General features: G+C 45.1%; 3 protein-coding genes across 6 annotated transcripts in view; 2 read left to right on the forward strand and 1 right to left on the reverse strand.

Annotated features, from left to right (window-relative positions):
• The window catches only part of LOC144039085 (fibrinogen-like protein 1), a 4,930-nt gene extending 3,630 nt beyond the window's left edge, over positions 1-1,300 (forward strand). Inside the window, exons 7-8 of the mRNA XM_077552036.1 lie at positions 473-668; positions 741-1,300. Coding sequence (XP_077408162.1) covers positions 473-668; positions 741-887 — 343 coding nt within the window. The 3' untranslated portion in view covers positions 888-1,300. The remainder of the gene's footprint in view (positions 1-472; positions 669-740) is intronic.
• On the reverse strand, positions 1,121-15,561 carry snx9b (sorting nexin 9b). Its single transcript, XM_077552024.1, has 18 exons — positions 15,231-15,561; positions 13,291-13,377; positions 11,957-12,031; positions 10,969-11,082; positions 9,496-9,652; positions 7,893-8,016; positions 7,074-7,158; positions 6,866-6,991; positions 6,673-6,790; positions 6,439-6,569; positions 6,016-6,119; positions 5,830-5,933; positions 5,672-5,749; positions 4,935-5,011; positions 3,990-4,079; positions 2,956-3,070; positions 2,776-2,867; positions 1,121-2,701 (listed from the first exon to the last, which is right to left on the reverse strand). The coding sequence occupies exons 1-18, from the start codon at positions 15,240-15,242 to the stop codon at positions 2,654-2,656; spliced, it is 1,737 nt and encodes a 578-aa protein (XP_077408150.1). The 5' UTR covers positions 15,243-15,561; the 3' UTR covers positions 1,121-2,653.
• On the forward strand, positions 15,535-22,200 carry moxd1l (monooxygenase, DBH-like 1, like). Of its 4 annotated transcripts, none has more exons than XM_077552026.1 (14): positions 15,535-15,646; positions 16,909-17,212; positions 17,281-17,427; positions 18,616-18,768; positions 18,872-18,955; positions 19,245-19,400; positions 19,473-19,575; positions 19,643-19,815; positions 19,886-19,974; positions 20,038-20,134; positions 20,954-21,013; positions 21,090-21,199; positions 21,274-21,373; positions 21,789-22,200. In XM_077552026.1, the coding sequence occupies exons 2-14, from the start codon at positions 16,955-16,957 to the stop codon at positions 21,948-21,950; spliced, it is 1,692 nt and encodes a 563-aa protein (XP_077408152.1). In that variant the 5' UTR covers positions 15,535-15,646; positions 16,909-16,954; the 3' UTR covers positions 21,951-22,200. The 4 variants fall into 4 exon arrangements, 3 of the variants coding, with proteins under 3 accessions (XP_077408152.1, XP_077408151.1, XP_077408154.1); XM_077552025.1 differs by having other exon boundaries at positions 15,569-15,646; positions 16,885-17,212; XR_013289341.1 differs by having other exon boundaries at positions 15,569-17,212; positions 20,954-20,997; positions 21,090-21,373; positions 21,789-21,838.
• Positions 22,201-22,602: the final 402 nt, after the last annotated feature.

Here is a 22,602-nt window from a genome sequence, read left to right on the forward strand (position 1 = left end):
ATTTTATAGTTTTTATATATTTAATTACTCTAGTATTCATTATTGTAATTAATTAATAATATAATTATAGAAATAAATAGCAGTTTGTTTACCTGCCCATGGGCAGCTGTGGCTACTTAAGTAGTTTACCGCCAACAGTGTGAATAATGCAACCACTGTGAAGCGTCTTTGAGTGTCCAAAAAAGTGCTATATTAATCGAATGCATTATTATTATTTACCTAAAGCGGTAATCACTAATCTTCATCTTTGACTCCAAAACTAGTGATCTCAAATCCAAAGCGATGCAACGCCGCCACCTACAGGGATCTGTTAGTCATTGCAGTTATTTACAAACATGAATTTCACCAACAAGCCAAGTGAGATGGTCAGAAAACGTACTTACTTGCCGAATACGTCCGTGGCGGGCCATAAACGAGTATGCGCGTCGGTGGCATGAATGGCTGACTTGTCATGCGTGCGTGTGTGGCACAGCGTAGAAGATGAGGAGCATCGCTACCGTCTGCACGTGTCGGGCTTCAGCGGGAGCGCGCGCGACTCCTTCGGCTGGTACCACGACAAGCGCGGCTTCAGCACGCCCGACAGCGGCGACATCTGCGCCGAGATCTCCCACGGCGGATGGTGGTACGGCCAGTGCTTCTACGCCAATCTCAACGGCGTCTACTACAGGGTGAGTGATGGCAAGTCCAACCACGTCAACGGCAATTCGCAACACAAGTTGAGCCGCGTTGGTGTCCCGCAGGGAGGCTACTACGCACCAAAGGCTAAAGGTCACCTGGGTCCCGACGGGATTGTGTGGCACTCGTGGAGAGACTCGGACTTTTACTCGCTATGCAAAGTCACCATGATGATTCGGCCGCGCGTCTTTCGAAAACATTTGTCTCCGTGAACTACTGTTGCCATGGCGACAACAGCACAGAAACAACACTTGGACATTTTTCATAGTGACTGGTTTTTGTTTTTTCGTACTTTCATTTTGTACCTTTAGATGTTTTGGTTTGGTGACTGCAACGCATATCTTCTATTTGAATTATGAACCATCATAATGAACGCACAACAACAGCAAGAAGGGCAGCATGGAAATATCATTGCACAAATAAACCAATTGAATTACAACTGAAGTGCAGCTAAACACATAAGAAATTCATTTATTTCAGTAGTGGAATACAAAAAGCCATATAAGTCATATAATGATGTATATAATGTTGGTTTTTCATGTAATAGTCTCATTTCTTGAAGTGGATGAATTTTGGGGTTTGATTAGTCAAATTAATTGACAAAATAAAATGATGAAATATTTCACCCTGCGCAGTGACTCCGTTTGTTGGCCGCTTTCGAGTGCCTCATTGTTGGTAGCGAGTGCACACAAGTCATGCAGAGAAAGGCGGGAGAGGAGAAGAGAAGGGGATCTTTTTTTTGCGCGGTGAAGGTTGTGATCAGCACTTTTGGACTCTCCAGCTGCACCTGATGACAGCGGGAGTCTCGCTGTCTGTCTGGCGACGGGCTACAAGGCCTCTTTCAGAACCCGCGCAACTGCACAAGCCCCCTTTGACCCTTTGCTCGCTCATTCTCATTCCTCAGCCACATTCGCAGGCAGCGATCTGCTGTGCGCGCATAAGAGCGTCACTGTGCGCCGCCGCCAACAACAAGACGAGGATTCTTCGCACTTCAGAAGTCTCAAACAAAAGGGGAAATCTTTGTTAAATAAATCAAACTGCTTTATTTTTATATTCCTTTACACACAAAATCTCCAAAGACAAGGAAAGCGCCTGATAGAATGGCGTATATTTATTTATATGTCCTGTACACGCACCGGCCACTTGATTAGGCCCGCATGTACAAATAAAAGCCAATGCGCCTTCAACCAAGACGATTGAGGTCCGTTTGGACTGAGCGGAACACAACCTTCAATCGGTCCCAGCGGCTTCAATTTACTTCCATTGTAAGCGTGCTCATTAAATATGCATTTTACATATACTAGAATTGTGTATCACATGATAGTAAAACAAAACAAAAAAACAAAAAGCTTGTTTGCAAGCGAAAAGCAAAAGTGCGCTGCACACGTGCTCGACAGCCTTCATAGAAAAATCACATTCCATTCGTTCATCGTCTTTAAATGCCTTGAAATGTAAACGTCCTCAAATGCAAAAAAACGGAATTGGATTGAAGCTCTTTTTTTTTCTCCTTTCATTTCTACTGAGCAAAGCACAGGAAGGGGTGGAGCTTCCTGTCATCTGAACAGGAAGAAAAAAGGCGGCAGACACACAAACACAAATTTCCTGCTTCGAGGATTGCGCAACGGGAAATACACACAAAAGGCACACAATCGTCTCCGCGGGAACGTCGCTGAATTTCAAATTGAATTTTTGGGTAGTTTTTTTTTTTTTTTTTTAAAAGCCTGTCCTGAGACGAATATTTCTAAGTCGTGTAAACTGCGGTTTTGCGTGTTTTGTTCCCGTCACCAGCCTGCGGCTCTTCAAAAAAAAAAAGAGGAAGAATAATGATGTCATCATCCGCTATCAGCGCTAGGCCTCTCTGCTTTGAACATCGCTCAAAAAGAGATGAGGAGGGATGAAAAGAAGAAGAGAAGAGGCACAAAAGGCAGTTACGAGGGAATATTTGGGAAGTTCTTCGGCCGCACCTTGACAGTTGCCTTCACATTGTGGTGAACTGACTGTGAGCTTCTCGAAGCTTTGCGGCGATCTGTCGGTTGACAGAGAAGAAAAATGCAATTAGGGCTCAGCATTAATCCAAAGACGGCCAAAATGGCGTCTTACCGTCTCGTAAAACTTGACTTGCTCTTCCAGGTAGAGCTGCATGACCCGGTTGTAGTCATAGATACGGTTGCTATGGAAGTGGTTCATCTCAGCTGAGGGATTCAAACAGTCAGAAGGCGGGGCAGAGTCACGCACGCACGCACGCACGCACGCACGCACGCACGCACGCACCTCACCTACCTTGCAACGTGTAAGACATGGTGCTGACTCGTTTGGCCATGGTGACTTTTTCCTGAGGGCTAATTTTACTGGTGGCCACCAACTTGTCGCCTTCCTTCACTTTGTCAATGGCGGCCTGCAACGCGGGACACAAAACCGACATGGAGAAAATTGTTGGCAATTAAAAAAAAAAAAAAGAGAAGATTTTCTGCCTCCTGTCTTTTTTTCAGCAAATGAAAATGATGTGATAGTAGCCCAGCCTACTAGTTTATTATGTGACGCATAAAAGATAAAAATATCAAAATGTTGCACTCTAGCAGTCACTGACGTTGCGATTAATTGATCTTTTATTTATCAGTGCCTTCAAAGTGATCAGACTCCACAAATCTCAAGTAGAAGTTTACAGCAAAATCAACAACAACAAAAGACTGATTATTGTTGCTGTCCAGTGAAAGCGTGTTCAAATTGTCAAACATGTTCAAACTTCAGTGATGAATATTTAAATGCGGATCTGGATGAAGTTAAGATCCAGACCTTTTTTGTTTGCTACCAAAAAACAAAACAAAACAAAAAGAAGAAGTATTTTTTCCTTCCAAATTATTCCTCTTAATCCCAAAGAATACAAACGGCATTTGTCGATCCTGTCCATTGGTTTTCTTTAGAAAACTACTTCCTGCATTCATCTATAAACAGTTTACACCAGTAGGGGGAGCCCAAGAGAATGGAAAAAAAACAACCCTGAGCATTCTGTGACTAAGTCCTCCCAAATGGAACATTTTCGATTTTTACACCAATTGATTAAAAAAAAAAAAAAAAAACATTAGCAGAAGGCCAGATTAGAATTTTTCTCCTGGGTTCAAGTCTCACTTGTGTCTGTTGTCTTTTCTCAGTATAATTCCTCCCTCCCTTAGCCCCAAAACACGCCCGTCGGTCTATTATGCAGCCTGCGACTGGCTGGCGACCAGTCCAGGGTGCGGCCTGCCTCTGGCCCGCAAGGCTTCAGCTCACCTGAGCGCTTCACGGGGACACGTTTGCGAAGGTGAAGTCTGCCGTACCTTATGGACGCCGATGGTGTCCGGGAAGCATCCAAGCAGACCTTTGTACTCGTTGTTGGTCTCCATGAGGAAGTGCAGGTCCTTTTTGGGCTGGATCACATCCAAGGCGCCGACATAAAAAACACATGCAAAACATGTCAAGATCGCAGAAGAGCACGCGTACATTTCACGGCTAATTTTGGCTAATCCAAGCAGGAAGTAGCGCACGACTGCAAAGTGAGAATGCAGGAAAGCCAAAATGCTTTCAGTATTGCAGATTCTACAAACAAGACATTTGAGCGAATATATTTCATCTATTTGAAGAAAATGGATGGATGGATGGTAGGCTTGCTCTAATAGTCAGACTTGTGAGATAAAAAAAAATAAAAAATAAAATAAAAAAAGCTACTCGTCTCAACCTTAGAAGCAAGCGAAGGCGACTAGAGGTGCATCATCACGTCTGCGGCGGTCGGCTCAGCCTTACCAAACAATTCCTCCTTCGTGCCGCAGCAAAACAAAAGGCCACTTTCACAGGTCAGCAACAAAAAGATAGATTTTCTCTGACGATTCCAAAAGAAATTCAGGGGGGGGGAATTGACAAACAAAAGTATTGGGACAAATCCAAGTCCTGATTGGTTCAATAATGTTTTCATTGTTCAGCACCTCGAGTTGCATTTTAATGTATGAAATGTGTCATATTAATAAAGTTTGATTGATTGATAAGATTAAGAGGGGAGTCAACATTTTAAACTGTATGTTGGCCTCTTCCGTTGCAGCAGGATGAAGCGTCATCCAAGAAAAAAAACAACAAGATGAGTACAAACAGTCAACAGGAAACAAAGTCATGACAACTGAACTTTCTTGAGCAAAGAAAAAACGATGGGGGGAGAAAAAAGACCCAAAAAGCAGCAGACCGCCGCCTCGACGTCCGTCCGTCGACACGTACACGATAGCAGGATGACTTACCTGCTCTGCTACCAACTGTGCGATCTCCTCATACGTCTTCCCTGCGGCCGTCATGGCATCTGTCAGCGTTTCCTCACCTACAGGAGGGGAATATATATATATATATATATATATATATATTTTTTTTTTAGAAGACCATTCAAATGCAAAAAAAACACTTCCACATGCACTAGAAATGCCAAAGGAAGAACTCAGGTGACAAGCAGAATGCTGATTCCTACATTGGGTTGCACTCAAAATCATTCCCTTTCGAATTTCTTCAATGGGGTAAATGCCAGGGACTTCCGGGTTTTACATATCAGCGCTGTTTCCAGCCAGCATTCCTACACTCGCACCCCGGCTCATCGGCGGGAGGACGTCTCGGCTATCCGAAATGCTTCGGATACTGAGACAGACACACTCGCGGCCTCGCTCGCACCCGTCGACGGGAACGCGCAACCGAGGGGCACAAAAGGCGGAAGCAAACAACGCAAACTGGAAACGGAAACAAAGTTGATGGGTGAAAACCCGGAAGTCCCGCCTCCTCTGCGGCATATAGTCCAGAACTTTCATTGCCACGGCAGATCACATCATAGAGCAAAATCGTCGCCAAGCGTCAGTGTGACATCACAGCAATCTGATTGGACAAGTCCGGTGACATCATGCTCGAATTTCGCATTGGAGTCAATGCAGCATTCACAAGATGGCTTCCTAAAGCATCTGGAGCACGCACAAGAAATTTAGCTGGGTGGCATTACCTTGGTATCCGCTGCTGGTGAACACCGAGGAGAGGTTCTGGAAGGCTTTGCCGATCCGCTGGTATTCTTTTGGCAGAGCTGAATCAACAAGAGACCAATCGGATTTCACGCCACGACTCGTCAACCAATGGCGTGACTTTTTTTTCCCTTGTACGTACGGCCCGTGCATCGCTTCCAGTGCTCGTGGCCCACCGTGAGGATTTCTTTCACGCCGTCGTCCATGGCTTTGGTGAACCTGCTGAACTGCTCGCATTTGTGCTCCCTGTGTGCCAACGTCCACAAAAAGGCGTCCGGTGAGTGTTAGCGTGGCCGGCCGAGGGACGTCTCGCGATTCCTTCACTCACACTTCCAGAGCGTCCAAGTCGGCCGCTTCGGGCTCTATCGTGGTGAAGATCATCACGCCCACCGTCTCGTCCTTTTCCGCTTTTCTCTTGCCCGTTTTCCAGTCCTCAAACATTTCAAGTACAAGTTGACATATTAGCATGTAGCCACAAAGCTAACCACTCATTCACTGCCGTGGACGTTTCTATTCGTCAAATGGAATCCAAACGTTGACGTCCATGCATGAATATAATCATCAAGTATGTTTTTCAACAGACAGGCGTGGAAGAGGTTCTTGCCCTCTTAAATGTAATTTTGTCCACCACTGTAATGACTACCAGATCCCTTTAGATGGCGTTGTTGCATCACTTTGGATTAGAGATGAAACGTCTGCTTCGAAAAGAGCGAATGAGCTCAAATTGGGCACTGGGACCCGCGTTGCGTACCTTCTCATCTTTGTACGTGAGGAAGAGCTGAAAGACTTCGCTGCTGGCGACGATGGGGTGCCTGCACATCCTGCTCATCCAGCCCTGCAAGCGCTCCATTCGCATCTTTATGAACTCCTCCTCAAAGCGCCCTGCCACGCACAAACGGCGCACTCGTCTCCGTTGCTTGCCGCCGCCGCCGCCGCCGCCGCCGCCGCCTTCGTTGGCAAACCGCGCGACGGGAGCGCCACTCACCTGTTACCTGCTTGTCCGGGAGGGAGGGGATGGGAATGGCCGAGCCAAATTTGTCCAGGAGCCTCTCGTACAGCCAATCAAAATGCTTGTATCTGTGATTGACGGGTCGGTTGGTGTTCTGGAAGGGCACGGCGAAAAGTTACACACCGGCGGGCACGGCACGGCGAAGCCACGGCAGGATGAGGCCGCTTACGTTGGGTGTGATTTGGTACTCGATGTAGCTTTTCAGGCCGTACATCTTGGAGCCTTTCTTGGGATCGGCGACCACACAGTCCAGCTGCGATTCCGGGTAAAGCCACACCGGGCCAACCTCTCCCATCTGAAACCGGTGCGGACATTTGAAACAAGATTGAGACGGGCCAGAAAGTCAAGTGGAGCGGCTGCGTGCCAAAAGAACCTACATAGATTGGTATCTTGTCCTTGCCCTTTGCGATCTGCTTGCAGAGGAGGTACAACTCAGGTCCAGACTTTGAGAAGCCAGGAAACCTGAAAGGGAAACCGAAACATGAGGAGTAGGTGCCGTTTGAAATCAATGTCCGTCGACGACAACTGCCACGTCTCCCACCGCAACATCCGCCAACTGCTCTGATACTCGACAGTGAAACTTCACTTTTAACGACTGATCCGTTCCAGGAACTCATTCCTACGAAATCCAAAGCAAGATTCTCCATAGGAAATAATGGAAATCTGAATAATCCATTCCAGACACCCCCCAAAATATCAACTGGCTGCCACTCACAACAAAAATCAGGCCTTCAAAATAAAAGCAGGCCAGGACAAAACAATTCAACCGCAGTTGCACTCAAAACAAACAAAACATTGTGCTTGATCATTGAGTGTGACTGTTTAATTAGCCACCTTGCGGCCAAGAATGTGTGTGTGGTGACACTGCTATTATAGTGCATGCTTTTATTTTGAAGGTCTGACTTTTGACAGTTTAGTACGTTTTGCCGTCTATTGAATGCGGTAAACAACTCATGAAATGCTTCCGATGAACATCAAATCCAGGAAATGAATGGCTGACTTTTCCTATGAAAAGTAAACATCTGTCCAACAAAAATCAGGACAACATTTAGGCTGAAAAAAATGAAAATGAGGGCATACAAAAACTAAGGTTTGACTGTATTTGTATTTGCAACGTCATCCAGATGGAAGTCCAGCACGCACGAGAGGCCATTTGGCCCAAGTTGACACGTCAAGTCCACAAAAGCAAGCCTTACTTGAGTTTCATTGAGGCGTGAGCGCCGCCTCGCTGCATGTGGACGCCGTCTCCAGATTCGCTCTCGCCGTAACCTGCGGTCGACTTGTCGTCCCACTCGTCGTCCCACTCGTCATCGTCCGCTCCTGCAGGCGAGTCAGACAAAATGGAGGGCAATGGAAAAGGCATTGATCCAAATGGCAACGTCGTACTTTGTCACGTTTGCCGCACGGGTCCGAAAACGGATTTTCATCATCGTCGTCGTCTCTCAGCTTCACAATCGCTCTCTGCTTCTTATGTTGGTTACGCGTTAGTCGAGCGTCGACATTCAGCCTGGCTACTTCTTGTACTAATGAATGCAAACGCAAACACTTTGACTACTCAAATTGTTACGGCATTTTCGGCAATACGTTGCCGTCTGGCTCTCACATTTTATATGACTGCTTTGAAGACGGCCTTTTAACAGTTGGACAGCAGAAAAACAAGAAATACAACGTTTTTGGGCCGATTATAGACGGGAATGTGTGTCAATTTGTCAAAGCACACAGAAAGTCGTCAAAGCAAATAACTATCAGCATAATTAGTTGTTGCTTATGCAGAGAATCTGGCCTCAAGCAATCACATCAATTCAGCAGGAACACAACAGGCAAGTTAGAAAGCCATTGTTGAATACGGACTTGACATCAGTCGCTTGCATAAAAAGGATTCCCAATTGGAGAAATGCATTCTGGCAAAGCTGCAAAAGGATTCTTTGGAAAAATGACTGGAATCATTTTTCACCCCACCTTGAACAGCATTCAGCACGCCCGGTTGCGCCGATTTCACTTTTCAAAGCATTTGAACGTGGAAACGGTCGCAGTGTTAACAAGAAGAGCAAATGTTCAAGTCGCATGCTTTTAATATTTGCACCCACAAAGAAAAACGGGTGATGATGGGCACACCATGCATGGGATACCTGTGCAATCAATAAGGTAAGGGTAGATGTCTTCAGAAAGAAAGAAAGAAAGAAAGAAAGAAAGAAAGAGGAAAAGTCTGTTAATTCTGTTCCGCTCTTGTTTTCCTTTCACCCCCCAAAAAAAAGAGAATCGAGGTCAGGCGTCATTTTGCCTGCTTGACTCATGCGTGAGTCCATCTTTTTCCACCGCCTGGCAACAAATCACCACATGCGCACAAAATCCGACGGCTCAGACCAGACCAGACGACACACAGCTGCACTTTTGTCATGTTTTTTTTGTTTTTTGTGGTATATTTCATTTTTCTGTCAAGTTAGATGAAAAACTAACACTTTTGAGTCGTTCTTGTGGAAATGCAATCTTCAACTTTTTTATTTTGGGAAGAAATCAACATTACACTAGCAAGAACTTGTACAAAAATACATCAAGACACAAATGACTTTTTAAGCCACGTACGTACGCCCTCAACATCCCGACCAGCCAACACACACACACACAAACAGGCTGGAACGAATTTCTGCCATTTTTACACTTGGGTTCTTACGCACCTCCAGAAGTGCACTCACACACCACCAGGGCTGTGGGGGTCAATCCCTGACCAAATCACACATGAAAACCCCCCACTTAGCTCTAAACTGGGCGCGTGTGTGAAGGGCGAGCGTGAGTTCTTACCCGGACCCTGGTAGGCTTGAGGGTGGCCGCCCCAGGAGTCGCCGGCGCCCGCCTTGCCGGTCTGGGTGCCCTCCGGATTGGACGGCCAGTTGTTGGAAGCGCCCGCCGAGTGGTCCGCGTTCCACGTCGACCACGGATCTTTGCCATTGCTGTCAGCCTGCACAGCAAAATCAAGTAAGCAGAATGATGCATTTATATTTCAACGCATTTCATTCCCAAAATTGGCCAAATGGTTGAGTTGCCAAGCATGCGCTGGAAAACCTTGAGGGCCTGGACATGCATCGGAGCGCATTCTTGCCTTTTCAAATTTCTGATTAACTCAGCGCGCTAACAAAAGGCTGACCTTGTAGTCAATCAATAACAAGTCCTGATGCACACACGGGAAAAAAAACACGGCAGCCATCTTGCGAACCGAACGGCACGCAATATTCCAATGGTGTTTTACATAACTTACAGCAGATATAAAGACTTCACACCCCCCCTGTTCAAATACCAGCGTTTTGTGATTTTTAAAAAAAAAAAACTTCCACTTCCCCACTACGACTATAAATAGCATCATCTGTCTATAAAACTCAGCAGAGGAGCTAATACTCCTTGCACGACTCCTTGCACGACTCCTTGCACGACTCCTTGCACGACTCCTTGCACGACTCCTTGCACGCTCTCAGACAATGAGAGGGCCAATGCCACCTACTGTAGTAGATGTGCAATTACATTTGATCCTAGTATAGAAAGAAAACACATGTTCCCCCTCACCTTTTATTTAGGGAGGGGCATCCAATTCTTGATTATGTTAAAGAGTTTTTAAATGATTTACCTTGTTATCATTTTTGTGTACCGCAAAAATCTAGCATTTGAACAGGGTGTGTAAACTTTGTTTTGACCACCATAGATGCCCCCCCCCCCCCGTTAGGTAGTAGGTTGTAATGATTTGCAACACTGTACATTGATAATGAACCCCGAAGGCGCTGCTTGATACAATCCAAAATAAAAGAGAGTTTCGGGTAATGAAGAGTTAGTGTGCGATCATGCTTTTCACAGGCAACAGGAGGCGGTCAGGGATTTGCCGGCTGGTGTGAAGGAAGGGGCCCCCCCTAACCTAACAAAGAAATGGGGCTTTAGGGCTTTTCATGCCACTTGGCCCCCAAGTGGCTGTTACCTCATCAGGGGAAGTAAGGTTGGGGGAAACTGGGGTATCAGGGGAGTCAGGCTGGGGGCCGTCCACCTTGAGGGAAGGGAGAGAAGGTGACATCATCACAAGGCGGTTGACGGCGGCAAAGGGAACGTTTCTTGACTCATCCGCTTTCTCTGGCCACATTTGTACTGATGCAGCAGTACATTCATTTCCTTGGAACTTCCTGCTGCAGCTCATTTCCTCACAGAACGCTAAACGGCATACGTGACATACGAGGGCTCGCACTTCTGCATTTGAAAAGAAGAGCCAGACGGCATTTACGGCGCCGTTGCCATTACCTGCTTCTGTTGCGTGGACGCGGGGGCGAAGGCGTCAAAGAAGGACAGGTCCGAATTTGCGACGTTGGCGGGCGGCGCCGCCGCAGGGAGTGACGGCAGAGGCGACTTGTTGAGCTGCAGAGGGGAAACAATTACAAGTTGGGTCTTTATGACTTTTACAGGTGCATTCCTCTGGACCAACGCCAAACAACTTCTGCAATGGAAATGAAGACAAGCAACAGCAACCAATCGCCTGAAGGTGCAACATGTCTGCTGGAATAGTCATTAAAATAATAAGAATAATAACAAAAGAGCCGTCTCGCAGTGTGCATGTTTGTCAGGCTGCGACAAAAAGGAACAAAATCTTTTTCACTCGTCTAGTAAACAAAATGTTAAGAAAATGGAAAAAAATCGAGATGACTTTTCCTATTTCAAAAGATGGCCATACAACTGGTTTGCTAACCGCCAATAAAACCCACAGGACAACCACAAAGGACAATACATTAGGTACAGTCGTCGTTTGTGCTCTCATTTTGCAGCTTAAGTGGACAGCAAAGGAAAAAAAAAAAATCAACACACAAATGCGATTTCACCCCAAAAATAAAAACATTGTGTCTCTTGCTGCTGCCTTACAGAGTCGAGTTCAAAAACGAACATCGTCACCTTGGAACGTGCCCTTTTTTACTTCTTCATTTTGATGTCAGGCATCTTTGGAAAAACAAACGCTGGATACGGTGATATGATCTCAAGGCCGATGGAGCAAACCTTGACTTTTAACCGTCATTGTGAAGACAGCACAAGCGCTACTTTGTCTGCAGAGGGAATCGCATCCTCACATTGAAGCGGCTCAAACGGATGAGCGGAGACCACCGAATCAGCACAACTCGCAGGGAGGCGCATCCTGTTGAGATTTCACTTTCAGACGGACGGCCAGCTGCGTCCCTTTCTACTTTTTCCCCCCAAACACCGCAGGATGTGTGACATTTGCGTGTGCGTGTTTTGCTCTCACCTCAATGTAGTCTTCAGGCACCAGTCCGACCTCCCCTCGGGAGTTCTGCGCTTCAATCCAACCGCCACCAATGTGCTGTAACCCAAATTAGACGCCATCTTGGATCAATCAATGAATCATTTATTTCCAAGCAGTCAACTGTCAGTTAATCCTTAAAAAAAAACCTACCAAGGCCATTATTGCCAAAGACCTCGGATGCAAGGTGCTCACACGGGCCTTGGCAGAGGCCTGTGTTATTTTTAGTTTACGCTTCATTTCAGATAATTGACTCAGGAGACGACGTCGTACATCACAAGAGCTCAGTTTAGCGAAGGTCAAAGCATCAATCATCATCATCGTGCTTTGCGAATTTCCTTGGCTGTTTTTTGTGGCTCATTTTCCAAAAAGAGGCGCGCATGCTTAAGCCGCTTTTGTTTGAAAACTCGGCATATTGATTTCAACTCAACACTTCTCATTCCTCCTTCAAATGAGGCTCGTTTAGTCATTTATCAGCATTTCATAAGATAGCGCTGAATGCATTCTTACACAAGGATGCTAAAATTGCCAATGCATAAATTCCGAAGTTGATGACGGACTTCCGTTCCTTGAAGTTGCACAACTAACGAGGTTTGTAATCGATGCTGATGTGCCGAAAGTTGAGTGAAAGACGATGACGTCGTTAATTCAGTTACAGCGATAGAGATCGGTTCCACATAAAGACATATTTTGATGGGGTTTGAACCGAGACGACCCCCCCCCAAAAAAACGTATAAATAAATGAATACATGTCTGTAGTGAGCAGCCATCAAGCAGCTGCTATCCAAGATGGAGGAAGCAGCGTGCAGTGGCAGCAGGCGACTGCAAACTGAGCGGCTTGGAACAGACTTTGAAAAGTATGCAAACCTTTGCGACCTTTGAACTGTTGGCCAGCGACGTAATGACATCATGTTTGCGCTGTTGCTTCTTTCCTCCATGTTTGTGACGCTGCTGTCTACGCACCAGTTGAGACCTTGGGAGGAATGTTTGTTTTTTGGATGGTCACGTGTCTCCACTTTCATTTGTGGCACTGATTAGAGTTTGCGCCGCAACAATAATCTTTCCTCTTGTGCCAAAATGCAGGGAGCTCCCGTTTGTCACGTGGGCTATTGATCAGTATTAGGATATTTTGGGGCACCTCTTCTCATTGCACAGTTCTCCAAATAAAAAAAGAGAAAACAAAAGAGAACGAAACATTGTCTGTTTAAAGAGCATAGAGTAAAAACCCATCGATGACGATTACTTGAAAATCTGCGCTAGCGTATAGAAAAGCTAAATATAGTACAAGTGTTGGTCAAAGCAGCTGGAGGACGGCCGACCTGATTGGTGATGTTGACGGTCTCGCCTTCTTTCACCGACAGCTCATTGTTTCCAGCCTCCGCAGTGAAGTCATATAAAACCTGTGCCTGAGCACAAACACACACAAGGCACACTTTTGTTGGTTTCAGGCATTTCTCTGGAGGCGCCACAACATTCACATACAGCAACATGCATGACACAAGTCACAACGGGACAAACGCGTTCCCCGTTGCCTGTTTTCGGCGGACTCTTAACTAGACAGCCGTGCCAAACGAAAACAAGCAAGGAAAGGAAGCAAACCTCAAAGAAGCGGTACACACCACGAGGTCATGTTACGCCTACTGATGAATTTCACTATTCATATTTACTTGTAGTAAGTCAACACCTTAGCAGTCTAAAGCAGTGTTATATTTATGCTTATTGCTGACTTACGCTTTCCAACATCGATCAATACAAAAAGAAACTATAGCTTGCAATTCATACAAACTCTGAAAGCGATTTGCTTCTAAACACAAAATACAATCATGTTTGAAGATAACAGCGAAAAACATACAAAGGCTGACAAATGACAATTATGTATTATATATTATCCATTATAAACTCATTTACACGGTTTCACTTTTCAGATTTTATGGACATGGCTAAACCGGCGCTACGTGATATTTTCAGGATGGCATGACAGCTTCAGAGCTCCTTGCTGTTGGCTGTGAGTATACGCATGTAATGTTTACTACAGGTTTGAAATCTACTTGGGTGGGTGGACTCCGGCGGGGGGAAGGAGGGGCCTCAGTCCTGTTACTACGTCTCCTCTAACCTCACGGTTCGCAAGTGAGTGACAGCAAACTAACGTTACATGCGGTATATCGGGTCACGACACGGTTTTTTTCTTTTTAAATATATTTTTAATACATTTTTCTTGAAAAATTCTTGGGTGGTGGCCAGTTTACTTGGGTGGCCCACCCAAGTATTAATATGGTGTGAGAAACACACTGACATGTCAGGAATAGATGGCAGAAGAGTGAAAGCGGTGGGAAAAAACATTCGATTGCGACTTGAGAAACAGGCTTATTTTACATACAGGGTGATTTTAATCATTCAAAGATGGCAGATTGTTAATAACACACTTTCAGAAAGCATTTATACTCACTTCACGTGGACTTTTCATTTCTAACATATACTGTCTATACAGTAATGTGCAAATTATTTTGGCAGGCACTAGTTTAATTCTTTTTTTTGTACTCCAATTCTTTTGACAAATAAATAAATAAATAGGACAGAAGCAAATAGGATTACACAACATGTTTGAGGATGTGGATAAAAGTTACACATAGAGGATTATTATGATTATGGCCCCCACTTGTTCAACATCCTTCATGAACCAGGAAGTAGTCTGATAGGTGAGGACAGATGGATAAACATACTCAAACCTAATTGCACAAATGTTTTTTTTTTTTGTTTGTTTGTTTGTACTTGTCCACTTGCTAACAATTTAACCAGTCTGGGCTCTATTTGATAAACTTGCCACTTTAATTCAAGAGTTGGTTACTTATATTTTGAATTTTTTAAATGAATGCATCGATCCGTCTAAAAAGAGCAACCGTAGAAAGTAGAGTGAAGCTTTAGCTTTCCTGCCGTTAGCAAGTGGACTGCATTTCCCAGCATACACTGCGAGTGACAAGTGACCCGCACTTGAAAGGTAGTAAAATGTCACAAGACTCTTTCTAATGAGACACATTTTCCCACATATGGCCAAACATTAGCGTCATCTACTACTTCCTATTGTCACCCGAAGGCTCAAGCACACTTTTCGAATCGAACATATTTTCACGTCTTTACGCCTCGCGTCGTAACTTTGACTTTCAAAGTTACTATCAAGCTAACGTGAGAAAGTGCAACAGAGCGCCAGCCTGGAGGGAAAGAGGACAAGTTCGAGTCGCCCCGAGAACGTCGCCGAGCTTACCTTCAGTGCCATAGTCGAAGCATTTATCAGTCATTACAAAAGAAAAAGGAAATGAAAAAACACAGGGCCCAGTGGTCAGTTTCGAGGCTTTTCCAACACTCAGCTGGGCATTTCCTTCCTTCCTTCCGCCGCTTTCCTTCGCCGTGACGTAACCAACGGCGGTCCGTGGAAACAACCGCCAACAAAACACTTGGAAAGGCCAAAAAGGCGAAAGTCAAAGTGGGTTCGGGTGAAGTCGCAACCGAGCACTGTACTGCTTCGGGCCGCCCTCAGCAGTGTGTGCGAGTATGATGGTAGCAGGGAGGGAGGGACGGACGGTCCTCTCCCTGCAGTCCTGCACCCGCCGAAGGGAAACCGGAAAGGTGGACTCCTTCAAATAAGGCCCTGCTAAAGCTCCACTTCGCTTTTAAAAACAGGTTTTGAAAAGTTATTATTATTATAACGTTATTGTGTCGACATGATTTTAGCAACATCGGTTTACCAATCAGGAAGTGCACACATTGTTTCATAAAAAAATCTTTATGTTGTATGTTCAATAAAGAATCCCCCAAAAACTGGTAAATCGACGACAAAACAAATACAGTATAAGGTTAGCAATTGTTTTTGAATAATCCGAGTTTATTTAAAACGTTGGCTGTTTTCAAATGAAAACAACAACAACGTAACTGTTCACTGTTCCTTTTTGTTGGTTAGTGTCGCCCTCAGCTGACTAAAAGTTGCGTTACAAGTCCAGTCAACAAGCTTGAATGTTTTGTCGAACCTGACAAATGTTTTTGTTTTGGAACAAATAAAAATAGTGAGAGTGTGAATGGGATTAACTGGCGATTTGTCCCGGGTTCAGATACGAACGCAAACTCCCCTTTCTCAGAGGACGAACAACCTGAAACAAAACAACTCCAACAACTCCAACAATCCTATTCGAGACAGAAGGCAAGCTTGATGAGGTTGTCACTCATTTTCGATGCATTCTTGGGCACTCTCTGGTCTCTGGCACATTTTAAAGTATAGCAATTCGATTCTTATTTTCCAATTCAAATTGTTTTTCATGACACCCCGACTGTAAAGACATCTCATAGGTTCACTCTCAATACACTCCTACCTCTTTCACAGCTATAATAAATGTTGTTAAGATAATGCCAACGTCAACCGAGTGGAGCAATACTATCTTTTGATATGAGTTTTTGATCCATCTTGTGATGCAATTAAGGCAGTGTTTCTCAATGAGTTTATTTACTCCCACTTCACACATCCCCAACTCTCTGACCCAACTATAAATAGCATCATTTGTATAAACGCACACTCTGACGATGAAAGCAACACTGCCACATACGGTAGTAGATGTGCAATTACACTTTATTGTAGTATGGCAACAATAAATAAGTCAAACAAAATTAAAAAGTCACACGTGACCTCCATCTGACATGGAACAGGTAGCCCGAGTCCTCATGCAGGTGAGTTTTTTTCTGATCTTTTTCCAGCTAATCCCTCCTCAACACCTGCTCATATTTCGACTAGCTGAGTATAGAAGGGATAGATGATGATGATGATGATGATGATGAGGAGGAGGAGGAGGAAGAGGAGGAGGAGGAAGAGGAGGAGGAGGCAGTTGGCCGAGGGTGTCGTTTCCGGTATATGAGGTGTGTTTTTCTAAAAGGCAGGAATGCATTTGTCTCCCGAGCACGCGCCGGGCTCAGTCCAAAGCCCTGCGACCTCAGCGGGACATCATGTTGGCTCTCCTTCCTGTCCTGTGTCTGCTGTGGACGCCAGGCGCTCAGGCGCCAGATCCCGACCTGCCCTTCATGGACTACCTGGACAACCAGGACCTGGTCTGCATCAAGTGGGGGTTCGACGACGCCAACATCACGCTCAAGTTCATCGTCAACACCACCGGCTGGATCGGCTTCGGTCTGAGTCCCAACGGGGACATGGCGGGGGCCGACCTGGTCATGGGGGGGGTCGGGCCCAGCGGAAGCTACTTCAAAGTAAGTGCGGCGATTCAAACCAGATGAGAAGATGCGTTGACTCATGGCGGGGTTTTTCCTCCACGCAGGATTATTACTCCACGCAGAACAGCTTCCCCGTGGAAGACCAGCAGCAGAGCTACACGCTGCTGAGCCTGGACGAGGTGGAAGGCCAAACGCTCATGACCTTTTCCAGGGCCTTGCAAACTTGTGACCAACAAGATCTCCCCATCACCGTAAGGACCGCTCCAAACCTCTTGCTTCATATCTTGTCCAATTCATGATAAACGTGAGGCGTGCGAGATGCCTCACGTTTATGACTGTTTTTACCGTGTCACCTTTTTTCACCCACGCAGGTAAGACAAGTGAGAATAGATTTTTATTTGCAACGGCAACTTGGCAGCAGAAGGCAGATCAAAACAAACAAAACAAACAAAAAAAATATATATATAAGCAAATGCAAATACATAGACAACAAAATGTATTGTTACATAGTTACACAATGTTTGACCTTGCATTACGCACAGTCAATTGAGTTGTCAACACGCAATTGGATTGAAGAGAAAAATATATTTTTTAAAAATCGGAAAATATATATTATATAGTTTTTTTCTTTGATGAATGAATGAAATGAAAAAAAATAATTTATTTGCAATTTATTGAAGTTTTTTTTTTTATTTGATTGCATCTTCAATTAAATGTATATATTACGTGCAGATATTTATTAAGCACACATTTCTTTCAATTTGGATGACGTGAAACATTTGAAATGGAATCAGCTGTGGGACAAAAGATCATATTGATAATTGCTTAATGTATAATAGTTTGTCTTGACAAACTAAGAGCTTGGTCAATAAATGCATTCGTTATTTCTTTACACACATCTCGACGCTTTGCTGAGAAACGGAGCGTTGTGAACGGCCATTAAAAAGCCGTATCCTGATACCGTCGATATGGTTGCCAAAGTGTCGTCATAGAACGACGTGCAGAGCTACTCAAGAATTCTTATAATAAATATGATATGGAGTTTATTTTGTGTAAAGTGTCAAAGTGAAAGGACGCAGTGGCCACGAGTGGAAGGACCGCTGACGTCATGTACTGTAAATGTTGTTTGTTGTTTTGTACCTTGGAGCTCAAACGTGTTCGGTTCGCCACTTGCAATTTCATTCCATTGTCTTTGGTGGGATCAACTTTCACATCAGCTCGTTGTCTGCCTCTTCTTCTCTTACGCTCCACTCAATGCTTTCTATACGATGGCGTGGATTTGTATGTTGCCACGGCAACGCGCTTTCTTCTCTTTTCAATGTTGGTAACCCAACACGGTTTTGGTCAAGGAAATCTGATGCGCATCAACACCGGCGACGTGTCAAAAGCATCTCACGCCACTTGATGACTTTCTTTTTTTTTGCTGTGAAATTTGCTAGGCCCAGCCCACCAAGCTGATTTACGCGTACGGAACCACGGATGACCCGGGCTACCACGCGGCTCTCGCCGGCACCAAAGAACTCAACCTGCTCAATTTTGTCTCCAGAGTCACCGCCGCAAACGGAAACTACATCAGCGTCATGATGGAAAAGGTACAAAGAAAATCACCTTTTGCTTCTGCTTCCCAAATAAATATCCTGCAAGTGTTGCAAAACAATCCTTACATGTCCTTATTTGTCCTTATTTCATGTGCAGGTCAGCATCCCTGCGCAGGACACTTATTACCACTGCCGGGTCATGAAACTTCCAACCTTGATTGACAAGCATCATATCATTCAGGTCACTTTTTCAAATATTTAAGCTTCAGAGAACGATTTTGTTTTAAAATGCATTTTCATCATAGGGATATTTTAGTTGATTTGTAAGTGAATTTTATTTCATTTTGTTTTATTTCTATTATTTTATTTTGTTTAAAAAAAAAGTCTTTTTCATCATAGTGATATTTTATTTTGAATGGAATTTGATTGAACTTCGTTTTATTTGTATTATTTGATTTTGTTTTATTTGAACTCAGTACACTTGTATTTGATGTTGTTTATTCGAACGAGCTACGTTTTGCCGCGTTCAGTTTGAGCCGGTGATCGAGAACGTGGACCTGGTCCACCACATGCTGCTGTACAGCTGCCCGCCCTCCGTGACGACGGCGTTTGACGGCGACTGCTACCGGGACGACTCGGGGGGCCGCTGCTTCAGGACGGTTGCCGCTTGGGCTGTCGGCGGCCAGGTGAGCCGTCCGCCGTCCGTCCTTCTGCTTCCACTTGCGTCCCATGTGTTGATCTTCCATTCGCCGTCGCAGATCGCCGAGCTGCCGGAAAACGCCGGCATTCTCATTGGAGGCGACGACCAGGTCGCATTTTACAAGCTGGAAATCCATTACAGCAACCCAAACAATCAATCAGGTGCGCCAAGTGCTGTTTTGAACTCCGAGGTAACGTGTGGCCTTGACGGAGCGTCTGTCTGCAATAGGCAGGACCGACAGTTCGGGTCTGAAGCTGCACTACACGGATCAACTGCGGCCGCATGACGTGGGCATCCTCTCCACGGGCGTGATGCCGTCCGCTCACATCGGTTACGACATCCCTCCTGGAGCCACCCAATTCCGCACTTACGGCGTGTGCAACACCAGCCTCTTTTCTCAGGTATGCGTGTCCTGTTATGTAGCCTGCGGGCAATGACTACTTTCCTAGCGCTGCATTTCTACTTGTCCAGATCATCGATCCCGTGCCGGACTTGCATGTTTTTGCCGTGATGATGCACACTCATACAGCCGGGAGGAAGGTGCGAGTGGGACATTTCAGGTACGGAAGTGAGATTGGAGCATGACCACGTCGATGATGACACCTTTTGCTTGTTGCCGATAGAAACGGAGCGCAATTAGGTTACCTGGCCGTCAATCTCAACTACGACTTCAACCTGCAAGAGACGACCAGATTGGGAAGCGTCAAGACCATCAAGCCGGTGAGTCGGCCTGCTTGTTGGATCGCAGGACATCACATGAGGTCAAAAGTTACCTTCAAATAAACACAATTGACACGCTGAACGGGTGTCGTTAACAACGCTGACCGATTGGAAGGAGACAAAAAAAGTAGATCAACTTTCAAATCGGGAAAAATTAAATCGCTCTCCCACGTTGTGACCCCTGCGCTGAAGCCACGCCCCATTCAACTGCCAGCGACATGTTTTAGCCACGGAAATGTATCCACTTAAGCTGACGATTGCTGGAATCCAATTGCAGGACTTTACACATTGCAACAACGAGGCACTCTCAAGCAGTCACGCCAGTGCAAAGCCACCACTGCCACTAATGGAGGCACTCTTAAGTGTTTTGCGTTACAAGCATGGTCACGGAATTGTCCGCAGAGCCTCAAACGATTGCGAAGAAGACAAAACAATTTTGCCTAGCAACAAGTGACTGCAAATAATAATTCTGTGGCTACAAGCTAACACATTGTTATAGCAAAGTTTCATCATCAATCATGAAGTTAGAAGCGCAGATGAGAGGAGGCAAATCCAGGCCCGGAAAGTAAAAACCCTGCAGCAGGTTGGCTTTAGCAACAGTTAGCTCCCTAGCCTAGCGAGCTCCTTAGCTAGCTCCTTAGCTAGCTCCTTAGCTAGCTCCCTAGCTAGCTCCCATGGTGCTCGTTTATCTGCTAGGGAGCTAGCATCAGGGGCTCAAGCCAAACGGTGGCAAGGAATTGACTTTCTGGGCCTGGATTTGCCACGTGTGGTGCAGATGTAAGTTCTTTGAATGTTTCCTCCTGGTCTTGTCTGCTGCAGGGTGACGACATCGTGGTGGAGTGCTCCTACAACACTTCTGATAGGTCAGCAGCTACACAGGTAGGCACCTGCATTTTTAAAAATGACATCATAACAAGCGCATCTGTTGCCAAGAAGCGCATGCTCCTTTCCCCAGATGGGATTGGCGACCACCGACGAGATGTGTCTGGCCTTCCTGCTCTTCTACCCCCTCATTGAGATTGTGACCTGCATCAGCCAGCCCAATATGTCCAACCTCAACCAGCCGTCAGCGTCTCCTTGACTTGACTTGCCGCCATGATCCTTGATCATTCCTGACTTTTGCTATGAATTCTCTGCAGATTGCCGGCGGGGGGTTCCGTTTCCAACCAACAACAAATTGTGGAGTATGAGAACGCCGTCAAGAACTTGGCGCAAATTCAGATTGTGTTCGCCAATGACGTAAGTCATACTCGACACTCTTTCATGTTCAATCGGCAATATGGGAAACGCACAGTCTGTAGTCCTTTTAAACTTGTACAAATGTCATATATGAACATAGCATTGTCATATTCTTATTCATATACTAAACTCAACAGAGCTCAACTTAAAACAACTGAACGTGTCAACTAACAAACTAAATCCATTTGGGGTGTGCCCAAAATCCATTCTCATAAGAATCGCGATTCTCATGTTGGAAGGCGGCCATCAGTGGCCGGAAACGACGCCGAGGTGTGAAACCCGGAAGTCCGTGGCATCCACCCCCCGTTGGGAGCGCTGTTCATGTTGTACTCGATCACTACTTGAACTTCATGCGATTTGAAGCCGTAAAACCAAATGTGAGAAGAGTTTCTCTTGCCCGCCTTCTTTACGACAGAGCCTCTTCCACTTCAACCCGCACGGCCGCGTGAGGGATCTGATGGAGACGCCACCTTCCCGCTGTGAGCATCCGGGCAACGCGGCACGCACTTGCGCATCATCCTGCATTTGGATTCCAGCGTCAGTCCTGTTGCTGCTCATCTGGATGCTTGCCGGCTGAGCAAGCGGCTCTCACAAAAGCTCTCTCTGTTTAGCCACATAGTAAAATTGCTCGGATATTCATTTAACTGTAGTTTTTTGCACTGTTGATGAAAGGTGTATTTTCAACTTTTGTCTTTGTTATCATTGTACCGCAAGATGATTTCATGATTTTAGTATTGACTTCTGATTCGTGTGAAATAATTAGCACTAATCAGCACTAATATGATCAAATGAAGTGAACTTAGAATTGTGCTTAAGGAAATGCTCTCAGTAAAAAACGTTATATGAGTATTTTTGTGATTTCAGTGATTTGTTCAAATCATGACACATGCGTCAAGATCATTTCTGGAAAACGTGCAAATGCTGACAAGTAGCAACTCATTTGTGGAGATACAGTATAGCATTCAAATGTTTTTCACCACTTCGGTTTTCCTGATTTATCTTTTAATTTTATTTTATTTATAGCTTTAAAAAAATCTGATGCGACAGCCATTGTTGTCAGCTCACATTTTGCAAAATCTTTGCTCTCAGCGTTGAAGAGTGATAAACGTGCTGCATGTGTGAGAGCATTTTAGAGAATGAGAGTAAAAAAAGAAGAAGAAAAAAGTCGCATGTAAGCAAAATATTTTATTTTTATTTAAAAAAAAAACACATTCCTTTTTATTGACCCT

Source organism: Vanacampus margaritifer, chromosome 19 (genome assembly GCF_051991255.1).
Source record: "Vanacampus margaritifer isolate UIUO_Vmar chromosome 19, RoL_Vmar_1.0, whole genome shotgun sequence".
NCBI classification, from domain to species: Eukaryota; Metazoa; Chordata; class Actinopteri; order Syngnathiformes; family Syngnathidae; genus Vanacampus; species Vanacampus margaritifer.